General features: G+C 59.5%; 2 protein-coding genes across 6 annotated transcripts in view; one reads left to right on the forward strand and one right to left on the reverse strand.

Moving 5' to 3' along the window:
* Positions 1 to 365, reverse strand: part of Mau2 (MAU2 sister chromatid cohesion factor) — a 24,005-nt gene extending 23,640 nt beyond the window's left edge. For 2 of the 4 annotated variants that reach the window (XM_005409628.2, XM_005409627.2), the window contains exon 1: positions 50 to 363. In XM_005409628.2, coding sequence (XP_005409685.1) covers positions 50 to 325 — 276 coding nt within the window. In that variant the 5' untranslated portion in view covers positions 326 to 363. Of the gene's footprint in view, positions 1 to 49 lie in introns of all 4 variants that reach the window. The other 2 variants (XM_013507282.1, XM_013507283.1) reach the window with 2 other exon arrangements.
* Positions 37 to 14,251, forward strand: part of Sugp1 (SURP and G patch domain containing 1) — a 20,748-nt gene continuing 6,533 nt past the window's right edge. The window contains exons 1-9 of one of the 2 annotated variants that reach the window (XM_005409625.2): positions 37 to 121; positions 569 to 718; positions 2,516 to 2,687; positions 4,533 to 4,633; positions 6,154 to 6,378; positions 8,195 to 8,318; positions 8,528 to 8,628; positions 9,386 to 9,509; positions 12,720 to 13,081. In XM_005409625.2, the coding sequence (XP_005409682.1) occupies positions 685 to 718; positions 2,516 to 2,687; positions 4,533 to 4,633; positions 6,154 to 6,378; positions 8,195 to 8,318; positions 8,528 to 8,628; positions 9,386 to 9,509; positions 12,720 to 13,081 (1,243 nt within the window). In that variant the 5' untranslated portion in view covers positions 37 to 121; positions 569 to 684. Of the gene's footprint in view, positions 122 to 154; positions 248 to 568; positions 719 to 2,515; positions 2,688 to 4,532; positions 4,634 to 6,153; positions 6,379 to 8,194; positions 8,319 to 8,527; positions 8,629 to 9,385; positions 9,510 to 12,719; positions 13,082 to 14,251 lie in introns of those variants that run through there. The other variant, XM_005409624.2, reaches the window with a different exon arrangement.

Consider the following 14,251-nt stretch of genomic DNA (forward strand, 5'->3'; position numbering starts at 1 on the left):
CCCGTCCTCGGGCCCCGCACGGCGCCTGCGCCGCGCCCGCCGCGCTCACCGCCTTCTCCAGGTGGCTGCGCGCCTGCTCGCTGTTCTTGGTGTGGTGGTAGAGCACCGAGCCGAGCTGCAGGTGCGTGCGGGCCTCGATGCGCTGCGGCGGCTTGAAGGGGAACACAGCCTGCAGGCAGTGGACACACAGGCGGATCTTGGGCGGGCTGGAAGTGCGGAAGTGCTCGGCGAAGCCCAGGAGGGCCAGGTACCACGACTCGGCCGCCTCGGCCTGCGCTGCCTGCGCCGCAGCGGCCTGGGCCGCCGCCGCCGCTTGAGCCGCCATTTTGGCCTCCACAACAACAAGCCGCCTCCAGAGGGGAGGCGGAAGCGGGCGCGCGGGGCGGGGCCAGGCGCCTCTCGTGGCTCTCGCGAGATCTGCCGCAAAAAGGCATCCTGGGATGGGTAGTCTGTATTTAGGACGGGCCGCGGGTAAAGAAAGGTGGGAGGAAGGGTAACACACGCTGGGTTCTCGGGGCCGAGACTTTACATCTCCATTAGGCTGAAGCTTTACTTCGTTATGGTGCAGATCCGTGGTGTTTGGCGGCAGCGGGACGTGCGGGACCGATGTGGACTACGTCTCCCATGAGGCCATGCGCACTATAACAAGTTCCTCCAGGTGGCGCCTAAGCATTGTGGGATTGGATGAGTCTCAAGATGGACAACCGGGATGTTGCAGGTAACAGCCCTCGCCTCCCCTCAGGCGCTCGCCTGGGTGCTCCTGGCTGCGTGACGCGGCTTCGCCCTGCTGTGGGTCCTGCGCGGACCCGCGGACCCCTCGCCTGGGCCCCCGGGCAGCACATAGTGGCGAATTCTGCACCGCCCTCTTCTGAGACCCCAGACCCAGCTTGCCAGTCGCTCCCGCCCGGTCCGCTGAAGGCGCCCCGTTTCCCCCCGAGGCTGTCCCGCGGCGTCAGCCCTGTGTCGCTTGCCAAAAAGCTGCCTTCATAGCCGGGCGTGGTGGCGCACGCCTGTAATCCCAGCACTCGGGAGGCTGAGGCAGGAGGATCGTCTCGAGTTCGAGGCCAGCCTGGGCTACAAAGTGAGCTCAAGGCCAGCCTGAATTGCATAGCGAGACCCTGTCTCTAAAAAAGACAAAAAAAAAACCCCAAAAAACAACTGCCTTCAGGGCTGCTCTGAGCTCCGATCCCAGCCAGGGCGGCAATCTTGGGCTGTCCTGCACCCCTGTTTATAGCAGCTGCTCTCTGGCCCGTGTCCCGCTTTTCTGGACAAGGTGCCTTTTTGAACCGTCCTGGAGCTCTCGGTACACGCGTTGTCAGGGCTTTTGAACCCACTTTCCCCCAAGTCTTGTTTTTACACCTCCAGAATAGGATGCACTCATCTAGCCAGCAAGTGTTGTGTACCAGGCACTGTGCTAGGCTCCAAGGATGCAGCAGGCACCAAAACAGGGCTCTCCCATCCGGGAACTGGGATGTCAGTGCACCGGGACCAGATATTTCTGGATAGAAAGTTGTGCTGATGTGGGGAGAGGGTAGGAAGGGAAGGCGTTTTTGAGCAGAGGACATTTGAGATGAAAAGATCCCAGCTGTGGGGAAGCCTGGAGGGCAGCCCTTCCCAGAGGTGGGGTAACCAGCAAGTGCAAAGGCCCTGGGGTGGGCTGTGTTTGTCCCTGTGAAGGATGGAACAGAGGTAAGGAGGAGAAACATCTCCAACACGACTTAGAAAAACACTTTCCAGAATTTGGGTTTTGTTCCCAGTCCCACTGGAAACAAAATTTTGGGGTGTCTTCTCCATCTCAGTGGGTAGTCCAAAGACACCATCATCTTTTGTTTGAAGGCTAAGCCTCCTTGGTCTTCTCACGGCCTGTGAGCTCTTTGACTGAATGATCACCTACTCACTGGGATGAACTTGAAAATAAAAGGATCCAGTGGATCTTGCTGCTGAGCTTAATGCTCCCTTGCCGCTCCTCAGATGTTTAAAGTGAAACCCAGACTCTCACCCTGCCCTACGTCTGCGTGGCGCTGGAGCAGCCTGCTTCAGCCATGCTGGACCTCTGCCCAACCGCAGAGACACAGGGCTGCTTTCTGCCCTGGACTCTCAGCATCTGCTCCTTGCTCTTCCCACATCTCTGCTGTGGATGTTCACGACCCTGGCGCCTTATACTCTAGTTCCAGCTTCAGGGTGCTCTTCTGGTGGCGGTTTTCTGACTGCTGTACCTCTGTAGGTCCCCTTCTACTATCCTGTCTCACTCTTCTGTGGTTCCACCAGTTTTTCCACAATTTGCAGTTATTTATTTGCTCGTTTTGTTACGGGTTTGTTGTGCCTGCAGCCAGAGGCAAGCTCTGGATGGGTGGACACCTGGTCTGTCTCGCTGAGCGCCTTTAGGCCCAGCTAGGTAGCAGGTGCTCTGTGTCTGCTGACTGCATGGAGGGCTGATGGGTGAACCTGCAAGAACATCAGTTGCTGGGTGGCCCATGCTGGGTGTTTGTGGAACCAAAGTGATCTCCCGCCCCAGGAAAAGCCAACCGGTGGTTTGGGGTTGCTCCCCCCAAATCTGGAAAGATGAACATGAACATTCTTCACCAAGAGGAGCTTATCGCTCAGAAGAAACGGGAAATTGAAGCCAAAATGGAACAGAAAGCCAAGCAGAATCAGGTGGCGAGCCCTCAGCCCCCACACCCTGGCGAGTGAGTACCTCCTGGGCCTGCGTTTCTCAGAGGATCACGAGCAGAGGGTCTTGCTTGTGAGCCTTGGTGTGTGCAGGTAACTGGCCACAGCTTGAGGATGCAAGGAATGACCAGGGGCCCCAGGAAGCTGAGCATGTGGGAGAGAAGTGGTAGGTGTGTAGTGGCCCAGGGGACGGCCTGCCAACTTGTGCCTCAGCAGCTGTTTCCCTCCCCAGCTGTAGGGTGGAGGACAGGCATGCAACATGCAGCGAAAACCTGGACTCCGGGTTGGAGGATGGCTCCGTGGTGAGGTGTCCTCACACCTAGCATGTGTGAGTCCTGGATTCCATCCCCAGCAGCACAAGAACAAAAAAATAAAGCAATGTAAGCCAGGCGTGGTGCCCCATGCCTATAATACCAGCACTTGGGAGGCTGAGGCAGGAAGATCCTTGCGAGTTTGAGATCAGCCTGGGCTACAAAGTGAGCTCAAGGCCAGCCTGAACTGCATAGCGAGACCCTGTCTCAAAAAGATAGATAAATAAATGAAGAAAGAAAGCAAGCAAGCAGTGTAGCGCTCTCTGCTCTGTTGAGCTTCTAGCAAAGGGGCACTAGTGTACCCCAGAGGGGTTGGAGCCCCAGGTCGAGCCAGGAAAAGGTGAGAGCCTGTGGGTGCAAAAGGGGTTGTCACAGAGCAAGATTTTCTGCCTGCCTGTCGCCAGGACACGAAGAGCATGGAGGAGTTTTTTTTTTTGGAGGGGTACAGTGTTGGGGTTGGAACCCAGAGCATTCTAGGTGAGAGCGCTCACCCCTGTGCCCAGCCCGAACCCAGCCCCAGCCCATGCTGAAGGAGTTTGAGCAACAGGACGAAATCAAGAATTTCAGGCTTCAGGTTGATAATCAGAGGCAAGGTCCTTCCTCTGGGGTCTGAAGTGAGGGGTACGTTAACCTACAAAGTTCTGTTTGCGCTCCTGCCTTTTCCAGAGGCTGTGGCTTCTCGTGAGGGCGGGACTTAGGCAGGGCCTAACGCTGCCAACATTTGCACGGGTTGTCAAGTGACTGCTTGGGTTGGCACACCTGGAGTTGGGACAGGCCTGCGGGGTTGCCTCCCAGAGGGTCTCCTCGAGGCTGAGAGACTACAGCCCCAGGAATGGGCAGCAGAATGGGGACATGGGCTGGGTAGGTATCTGCCCAAAAAGCTTTGGAAATAAGGTGGTTTTCTCCCTGTGAAAACCAAAACATCAGAATTGAGGATTTATATCTGAGGAAGCCAGGCGTGGCAGTGCACGCCTGTAATCTCAGTACTCTAGGAGGCCGAAGCAGGAAGATCCTTTGAGCCCTCCCTGGGCGACTTAGCAAAACTGTGCCTCAAAAACAGGAAGGGGCTGGAGATGTAACTCAGTGCAAAGGTCCTGCGTTCGATCCCCAGTACTAAAAAAAAAAATTTAAGGTTGAAATTAGGGTCAGTTGTATATCCTGCTTTCCATCTACTTTTTAAAAAAAAAATTTTATCATGGTACGATATGAGTATGGTACAATATGTGTAACAAAATTTATCATAAGGGATGCGGGGCTCAGTAGGCCCTGGGTTGAGTCCCTGGCACCAAAACAGAAAAGGCCATTCTGCCGTCTCCAGGGGTCCATTGGACCTGGAGCGGCGGCGTTCGGGCAGAGATAACTGAAGTAAATGTGGTGTTTCCCTCTAGCCTGCCAGAGCCTGCTGTGTGCTCGGAGTAGTCGTCCCTAGACACCCCGGGAGGCAGCGCTCAGGTCGCTCTAAGGGGGAAGCCCAGGCGGGCACAGGGCCGGGGAGCTGGTCACCCTCTGCCGCCCTTGCCGGCTCATCTTCTGTCCTCTCCTGGCTTCTAGAGTTGCAAACGCACACAACTCCTGCATCTCCAACAAGTTTGCCAACGACGGCAGCTTCTTGCAACAGTTTTTGAAACTGCAGAAGGCACAGACCAGCACAGGTGAGTACAGTCCACCCCAAGCCCCGAGCCTGGTGCGCTGGGAGTGGACAGGTCCCGTGTCGGAGCCGTCTGGCTCACCCCAAGTTCATCAAATGCCCTCATGTGGCAAGCCCAGATCTGGCCGAGGTTGCCGCCCCGGCAGGGCAGAGCCCAAGAAGCCAGATTCCAGGTGGGGGCCAGGTGGGGGGGCCCCTTCCCCTGGGGCAGCGGTAGGGGCCGTGTGCAGGCAGGGTGCACATAGCATCAGGCTGCCTCAGACACCTGGGAGCAGCAGGCAGGGAGCAGCCGGCTTGGGGCAGCAGGCAGCCTGCAGGCAAGCAGGGATCCTGGCGGTTACCATAGGGCAGTGGCGTTTTCTGAGCGCCAGGGAGTCCAGGCTACCACGGTGCCCACCACGTCCCAGCATGCTCTCCGCCTGGAACCGGCAGCGTCAACGCCTTGTCCTTTGTATCTCTGCTCTCTTCACTTAACGACAAAAGCACCACAGCAAGTTGAAATCCCCCCAGCCAGCTCCTGAAGGGAATCTGTTAAGGCCTCTGTCATCATCCTGTCACCCTAGCGTTCGTGCAGCACTGTTTCATTCTCTGCGTTTCTTTTTCACCAAGCAAGACTCCTTGGCCGTCCAGCGGGTCCCCACAAAACTCACTGGGTGCCAGCCCTGCTTTCCACCGGGGCATGCGGCCCCCAGGAGGCCCAGCTCAGCACAGCTCACGGGGGTGGGAGCTGCCACGTTACAGCTGCGGCCCCACCTTCCTGTGACTGCTGTGTGCCTGTGTGCTCGGGCAGGAGGGCTCGGGCTCAAGAGCCCGTCGCCAGGCTGTCCGGGCAGCGCCCAGCGTCCCTAGTGCTTCCCTCCTCCCCGCTTGGTGGCGGCTTCCATGCAAGGGCTGGGACACCGTCCCATAGGAGGACAGTGAGGTGTGCAGTCAGCCCTGCTCCCGCGGCCCCTGCATGGAGGGGTGCAGTTGAGCCGTGTGAGACTTGGTTTACTAGCGACACAGCTGATCTCCAGCCTTCGCCAGGTTCCCTGGGGAGCAGCTAAGAGTTTGTCCCCCAGCAGCGAGGGGTTGGCAGAGCAGGGACAAGTTGTTTGAGGCCTTTCCCCCCAAGGGCCTTGGGCCAAGAGCACCCAGCAGGTTGGCCCCACCTTCCCGACTCTCTGAGGCCAGTCTGGGTGGGGTCTGACCCCGAAGGGCTGGCCCGCCTCCAGCTTTCGCTGTGTTGGTGCGGCGCGTGCCAGGCAAGGCTCTGCCCCCGAGCCCATCCCTGGCCACCCCCGGCTCAGCCCAGCAAGGTCCAGGCAACTCTGCTGGACTGGCCGCCTAACGGGCCTGCGCTTGGCCCTTGCTGGCTGGGGAACCACGATGAACCTCAGCACCCGCATCTGCAAACCGAGCGGCCCCTGCTCTGAGCACCTGCAAGCCCCCGAGTGCGGAAGCAGGGGCCTGCACCACTGGTTAGATGGGGCAGGGGAGACGCGGGCTGCAGACCTGAGCGCGCCTCCTTCCTTCCATCCCAAGATCCGCCCCCCAGCGCCACCCCCAGCACACCCGTCCCCAGTGCCAGCGCTGCAAGGAGGCCCCTGCTGCTGAGCAAGCGGGCGGGCCTGGCGCTGGGCAGCCCCCTGGGCCCGGTGAAGAACTACTCGCATGCCAAGCAGCTGCCTGTGGCACAGCGCCCGAGTGTCTTCCAGGCCCCCGACGAGGACGAGGAGGAAGACTACGAGCAGTGGCTGGAGATCAAAGGTAAGCTGGGGGCGGCCACCTCGCTTCCCCTCCCGTGCATCTGCGCTCCCTGGGCGCATCCTCAGTGCCCGGCCTCTGGGCTGAGCTGCTGGCTGGGGGGGCGGAGCGAGAGAAGGCACGGGAAGCAGCCTCAGGACTCCAGGCAGCAGGCCAGGGCTCTGTCCTGGGCACGGTGGGGACCGATGTGGCCCTTCTTGGGGCAGCACTGGAGAAGGGTGACCTAGTGTTCCTCCTCATCTGACACAAGATGGGGCCCACCGTCCTGGCATGGGGCCCTGTCCCTGCCAGTCTGGACCAGCGGGGTAGGCGTACAGGCTGAGGGTTCTTACGGTCCTTGGCAGCCATAGAGGGCAGAGGGCAGTGGGCGGCTGTGCAGCCTCCTGGTGACCCAGCCTGTGCGTGTGCATAGCCAGGCCCTGAGCCGCGTGGAGGCCTGGGAACACGGTCCCGTTCCCCTGACAGCGAGGGCAGACTGGGGGACCCTGAGGTGCCATGATGGGCTGCAGCCCCCTTGCTCGGAGGGTGCCAGCTGCAGACTGTCAGAAAGCAGAAGCCAGCCAGGCCTGGCCGTCGCCGCCGTGAGCTGGCAGCCGTGGCCGCGCCTGTTGGGCCAGTTGCTGTACAGCACGCTCAGGCATAGCAAGGCCCTGAGGCCCGTGTCAAGTCACCTGTTGACGTGGCCTCCCAAAGGCCGTGCTTGTAGAAACAGTGACAGGGTCAGGATTCTCAGTGGGCACGTGGGAGGAGGGTGAGGCTGGGGGAAAGTCGGGCATAGGTCGCCCCTGCGGCCTCACAGAGCCCTCCTCAGGCCATGTGTCCCGGGCCCCCCAAACTCCATGAGCTTCGCAGCAGCCTAAGCAACGAAGCGAGTAAGATTTCCTGCAGAAAGCTCTTGCACGCCTGTGATCCCAGCATTCAGGAGGCTGAGTCAGGATTGCTGGGAGTTCAAGGCCAAGCTGGACCACATAGTGAGATCCTGTTTCCAAAAAAAAAAAAGGTCATTACAGATGCAGCGCCTAGTTTGGTTGCCGGGTATTCTACCAGCTGACAACGAGAAATTTCTCCTGTGAGTTTCACAAAAGGGATGTGACATAGAGTGGCTGGCAGACTAACCTCAAACAAGCCAGCAAGAGTTGCAGAAGCAAGATCTACATGGCTCATACGGGGAGGCTAATTCATGTATAAAAATATATCGTTATAGCTCCGTTCCCTGCCAAGGCCCTGAGATAATGGTTAAGCCCGTTGCCGCGGGCAGCCTAGCGCCCAGATGGTCTGGAACAGTTTCTCACTGACGAAGCCAGGACTTCTTGGAGAGCCGGCTGGCTCTAGGTGTGGGCAGGAAGTGTGTGAGATGACCCGGAGCTCCCGGGAGCCAGCGGAAGAGGGCTCCGCCGGCCACGGAGCTTCTGTGAGGACGGTGATGGCAGTGGAGCGAAACCCACCCAGAGTGTCTCACTCAGAGCTCTAATGCTAATTGTAAACGAGAATTGTCACCTTGGAAGGATGGAAGGGGACCGATGCGTTATACTGCAAACTGGCAAATAAAGAAAAGAATTAAGCATTTCCCCTCCACCCCCACAACCCCAGACAAGCAGGGGAGGCCGGATATGGTTCCGCACAAACCCCTGCAGCCCAGGGACGGACTCAGGCCTCGAGCGGCCCCGCACCCCTCACCGACGCTCTGTGCCTGGACCGGAACTTGGCGACCGCGGCCTGTCACCTCTTCTCCCGCCCCTGTCGTTGATCTGTAGCGAGAGTGTGCCTGTTGGCTGTGGGGTGTGGGAGTGGAGCCCCAGTACTGACAGCCTCCTTAAAGTTTCACCCCCAGAGGGAGCCGAGACTCGGAAAGTGATAGAGCAATTGGCCCGCTTTGTGGCAGAAGGAGGCCCTGAGTTAGAGAAAGTAGCTATGGAGGACTACAAGGATAACGCGGCGTTCGCGTGAGTACCGCGGGGCGTTGCTGCGCGGTGTCGTGTCTGTGGACTTGTCCCGGTGGCCAGGCCTGGCGCCTGCTGGCCCTGAACCGAGCCCTTGGGCTCACGCCCGAGGGCGCCAGGGCTCCGCGAGCTTCTGCATGGGAGAGGACGCCCACGTGGGGTCACCTGCTGAGGTTCACCCTCCTCTCCCCTGCACGTCTCTTCCTCTGCAGGTTTTTGCACGATAAGAATAGCAGGGAATTCCTCTACTACAGAAAGAAGGTGGCCGAGATGCGGAAGGAGGCGCAGAAGTCGCAGGCAGCCCCTCAGAAAGGTAGGTGGGAGGAGGGCGGGGCCTTCGGGAGGCGCCCCGAGGTGGAATGGGCTGCAGTGGCGGCACGAAGCTCCGGAGGTGCCTCCCGGGCCGCAAGGGTGCTGGGGATGCGGTGATGCCGCCCTCCCACCAGTGCCCTGAGGACCGGGGTGCGGGGCCTTTGGGAGGGCCAGGGCCGTGCCCTGAGCCGGGCTCTGCCGGGGAGGGCCCGGGGCCGCTGGCCTGCCACACCACCTGCTGTGCCGGGTGCAGAGCTCACAGCTATGCCTGCTGCTGGGGTGGTGGGGGCAGGCAGCTGGGAGACGGGGTTGAGTTTTCGGGAGCTGAGGGTGCCGGTCAGTCTCAGGCTTTCAGGGTGTAAAACCCCAGCCAAGTGCTGCAGGGTGGCAGAAGGGGGCTCACTGTGCTCTGTGGGCCTTGTGCCCGTCCTCTTCCCAGAAGAGGAGGGTGGACCCCCCCACCCTGTGGCCCTGGGGGCAGCGCTTGGCCAAGGGCAAGGGCAGTGGCTCCCACTTCCTGCCTGCGGAGACCCACCCTGGCCCTCGGGGTGGGGCCCTCGGGTCGGTTGGGGGCCTCCGGTCGGGGTGGGGCCCTGGGGTGGGGGCCAGGGCTCAGGTGCGCCGTTGTGCTGACTCTGGTTTGGTCCCAGTGCAGTAATCCGATTCCCGTTTGCCTGTTTCTCGTTGCCCCTGGGCTCCTAGCAGGATTAGGCTGTGGGTGAGGTGAGTTGAGCTCAGTACTGACAGCCTGCTTAAAGTTTCACCCCCAGAGGATGAAGAGGCCAGGAACCTCGCAGAAAAGCTGGCCAGGTTCATAGCAGATGGGGGTCCCGAGGTGGAAACCATCGCCCTCCAGAACAACCGCGAGAACCAGGCCTTCAGGTGAGGGCGTCCTTACGCGGACCTGAGGACGTGGGGAGTCCACCGCGGGAGGCTCTGCCAGGGGCTGTTGCCGAGCCCGGTGTGCGGGCACCTGGGGCCTGCGGGTCCCCGCTGCCCCGTGGGCATCTCCCTGCTCCCTCTGTGACAGGTGGCTGCCCCTGGTTGGGACGGGCCAAGCTCACAGGCACAGCAGGCGCTGCTGGGATGGGGTGGGAGCTGCTGCTGACTGTCCGTCAGTATTTCTGGGGCTTGGGGCTGTCTCTTTCCTGATCCTGTTCGCTCTGTGTTCCTAGTTACTACCATAAGGGGACCGGCAGGGAACGTGGGGCTGCTGAGGAGTGGGGACCCCGCCTGTGTGCAGGGCCCACAGGGGGACAGGTGACAGGCAGCGCATGCGGACCCCGGCCACAAGTTCACCCTCAGCCCTGAGGGCGGGCCTGGCTTCCCTTGTTCATTCTTCCTCGGGCAGGCTCAGCGCCTGCTGTGCACCGGGGAGGCCGGTGGCCCCTGGGGACCGTGATCCTGCTGCAGGGCAAGGCCAGCGGGGGTGTCGGGGAGTGCTTTGGCGGGGCGGCACGCCCGCAGAGACCCCTGGGCTGTGTGAAACACAAGGCGCAGAGGGCGCCTGGAGGAGGGGCTCTGGAGGAGGGAAGGCGGCATGGGCGCAGATCCCGGGGGCTGGCTGTGGCTCCACGGCCCTGGCCAGGGTGTTAGAGGCTGGTCAGACGTGGCCAGGCTGCAGCCAGCCGGACAGCGCAGTGAGCAGCTGCTGGGAGCTGGCGCTGAGGGGACCTGGGGCTGGGCGCAGGCAGGGCCGCCCCCAAGTCCGGTGCCGGCGGCCAGCGCCCCCCTCTCCCCAATCTCAGGTTTGTACTGAAGGCCGTTGATGTGCTGGTCACAAGCCCGTGCCACTAGGGCTAACAGTTGGTGTTGGGTGTCTAGGGATTGAACCCAGGCCCTTTGCCCTGTACTACATCTCTCAGCCCTTTTATTCTTTGTTTTAAAAAGGTGAAAGATTTGCACAGTCTGAAGAGAAGGCAGAGTAGTAGTATTCTTTTTTTGAGTCAGGGTTCAGTAAGTCGGTAGGCCGCCTGGGCTGGCCTGGAACTTGCTACCCTCCTGCCTCAGCTTCCCAGAGTACTGGGGTTGTGAGCATGCCCAGCTAATAGTCTAAGATGAGTGGTGCCAAACCTTTGGATTTTTCAGCGGTGACAGCCCGCTGGGGCACACATGTTGTAGGCGTGCCGGTGCCGCCTAAGACACCGTGTTTTCTCTCATTTACCTAACTAAGCTTGCTTATTTATTCATTCATTCATTCATTTTTTTTTTTTTTTTTTTTTTTGTCTTTTTGAGACAGGGTCTTGCTATGTAGTTCAGGCTGGCCTTCAACTCACTTTGTAGCCCAGGATGGCCTTGAACTCAAAGCAGGCCTCCTGCCTCAGCCTCCCCAGTGCTGAGATTACAGGCAGCACCACCATGCCCAGCTTCTAGGCTTATTTAAATAAGAGGCTTAGTTTATGTTCGCTCACTGTGCTTGGGCCCTGATTGGAAACCTGTGGCAGAGGAGGTAGGCAAGGCTGTGGGATTCTGCCCAAGGCCTGAGCCCAGGCGGCTCTGCCGTCCGAGGGACCCTGGCCCCCCAGGGTTTCCCCGGCATCACGTCTGAGAGACCCTGAGGGCTCAGCTGGCTCTGGGCCCTTCTGTGTGGCCCTTTGCTCAGGGGTGCTCATGGTGAGTACCAGGCTCGCCAGCGGAGCCGTGGTGAGAGCTGGCACAGAACGGGTGCCGGGGGTGGCCGTGGCACAGTGCCTGGTAGGAGTGCCCTCTGCACACCCCTTACCCCAGAGCGGGAAGGCACGTGGCAGCAGGAGGGCTCCCCCGCCCCGCCCCTCGCAGCGCCGCCTCTGAGCGTTGGTGGGGACGGAGCCCACTCAGACTGTAGCACCCAGGAAAGGTATATGCGTTGGCTTAAGTGCGGCTTTTATGAAAAATCCAGATACACTAGGGGAGATAGGGTCGTCGTGCAGGCTGAGGTGAACGCACACCCAAAGCAGACTGGCCAGGGAGACTGCACAGTGTCCCTGGTGACTGTCCCTGGCTCAGGGCAGTTGCGGTCTGCCAGCCCTGGGCTTGGCGGCCCCCTTCAGGTGGGTGCTGTGACCCTCACTGACACGCCTGGCACAGCTGAGGCCCCGGAAGGAGCTCACTGCCTCCCGCACCTGCCCTGGCCCAGCTGGCAGGTCCGCGGCCTCACTTGGCTCAGAGCAGTGGTCAGTCCACTTTGCTGCTGGGGTGAAACCTGACGCCTGCAGTGTGGAGGAGAGGGTGGCAGCGGCGAGCGGACTTGGAGCGCTGGGTCCACAGTCAGCTGGCTCCAGGGCAGGAGCCTCAGGGCAGAAGGCCGTGGGGGAAGGCAGCTGCTCACCTCCCAGGGCAAGGCCGAGAGGGAAGGAAGGGCTGGGGTGAGAATGTGCCCTGTAGGCCGCCTCCTCACAGCCCTGCCCTCCTGACAGCGCACTCAGCTGTGAGCACATCTGGGCTGTCCCAGCAGAGGGCAGACCTGAGCCCTGTCTGAAGTCCCCTGACCAGGGTATCTTTTGAGATCTAGCCATGTGCTTTTTTGCCTTTCTTGAAACCTTTGTGGGGTTTTTAGTTTGTGTATATATTGGCTTTCTGGTTTTTGTTTCGAGAGACAGGGTCTTACTGTATTGCCTACGTTGGCCTTAAACTCTTAGGCTCAAGTACTCCTCCTGCCTCAGCCTCCTGAGTAGATGGGATTACAGGAATGCGCCACCATGCCTGGTGTGCACTTTGCTTTACTTTTGTCTCTTAATTTTTACAAAGATCCCTCTGGGTCGTGTTTGGACCATGACCCAGGTGGTGGCACATACCTGTAACCCTAGCTACACAGGAGGCTGAGACAGGAGGATCATAGGTTCAAGGTCATCCTGGGCAACTTAGCAAGATCTGGTCTTTTAAAAAAAAAAAAAAACTTGGGTTGTAGCTTATTGCGGTCAGTGCAGCAGGAAGGCGAGAGGCTTGGCGTGGCTCAAAAGCAGGTCACCAGCGAGGCCGTGGGCGCCTCCCATTGCTCCGCCGGCCCGCCACACTCTGGGTCTGGCAAGATGTGAGGTGGCGGTGGAGACCGCAGCCTGCGCTGACCTGGGCACTCGGGGCCTGCTGACCTTGTGCTTACCTCTGTGCCCGCAGCTTTCTGTACGAACCCAACAGCCATGAGTACAGATACTACCGGCAGAAGCTGGAGGAGTTCCGGAGAGCCAAGGCGGGCTCCCCCGGCGCCCTCGCAGCGCCCGACCTCGGCCTGAGGCGCAAGTCCCCTCCCGACGCCCTGGCGGGGCCCCCGCCCCCAGCTGCCGCCTGCCCCTCGCCAGCTGCCCCTGCGCCCACCGTGCCCCCTGCCCTGGCCGTCCCCAGTAAGCCAGCCTCAGCCTCCACGGCCACTGCCAAGCGGAAGCGGAAGAGCCGGTGGGGCCCTGAAGAGGACAAGGTGGAGCTGCCGCCTGCTGAGCTGGTGCAGAGGGACGTGGACGCCTCTCCCACGCCGCTGTCAGGTGGGCCTGGCTCTCTGCCGACCCTGTGGCACCCCAGCAGGAGTGTGTGTGTGTGTGTGTGTGTGCTTGCCCCGGTGTCCTCAGGGATTCACTCCAGGACCCCTGTGGATGCTAACTGTGGGACGCTCAGGTCCCAGACAGAAAACGGTGTATAGTAAGTCCGAGCCAGGGGTGTGCGGGTGCCTGTCATTCCAGTTACTCGGGAGGCTGAGGCGGGAGGAGCACAAGTTGAGGCTAGTTTGGGTAAGTTAGCAAGACCCTGTCTCAAAGTAAAGTAAAAAGGGCTGGGAGTGTAGTTAAGTGCTCCAGTACAGACCCTTTTTGTTCCTGGCCACGCTGGTGACGGCTCCTGGCCTCCCCGTGCGGGGCGGGCACTCTGTCACTGAGCCACTGCCTCACCCCTCTGCTTCCTACCACAGCCGTCCTAGCCAGCAGGAGGCAGTCCTCAGAGCACTGTACGCATCTCCTTGGTGACTAACGAGCCCGCCGCCCGTCCTCCACGGGCCGTTCACATAGCCCCTTTGGGGCAGTATCTTTGTTAGTCCTTTGCCCACTTTGCATCTGAGTTGGTCATCCGTTGTTGAGTTGTGTTCTTTATATATTCTGGTAACCTCTTGTCAGATCTGTGATATGCAAATGGTTTCTCTCATTCTGTGGGTTGGCTACTAGGGAGGCTGAGGCAGGAGGAACTCCGTGAGTTCAAGGCCTCAACTATATAGCAAGACCTACCACCCCCCCACTCAAAATAGGGTTCTTAGAGGCCAGGAAAGTTTTAAGTTTTAATGAAGTCCAGTTTATCAATTTTGTTGTTACCTGTAAATTTTACAGTGTTAGCTCTTAAATTTAGATCTTTGTGAATGATGTAAAGGTTTTAACTTCCTTTGCACAGAGATGTCCTGTTTTCTCAGCAGCATTTGTTGAAACTTTTTTTTCTATCGAATGACACACTTTTACAAATCGCTCAGCCAAGGGCACGCACAGGCTTATTTCCAAGATCCCTGTTCTGTTACATTGTATGTGTCTCTCCTTATACCAGTGTTGTACTATTCCTTGACTAGCTTTATAGTAAGTTTGAGAGCAGGAATGCATGTCTCCCAACTTTATTCTTCTTAATGAAAATTTTGGTGATCAGGGTCCTTTGAGTTTCCATATGCTTTTACTCATTGATGG

The sequence above is a fragment of the Chinchilla lanigera genome, unplaced genomic scaffold (assembly GCF_000276665.1).
Source record: "Chinchilla lanigera isolate Chin_1 unplaced genomic scaffold, ChiLan1.0 scaffold00123, whole genome shotgun sequence".
Lineage (NCBI taxonomy): Eukaryota > Metazoa > Chordata > Mammalia > Rodentia > Chinchillidae > Chinchilla > Chinchilla lanigera.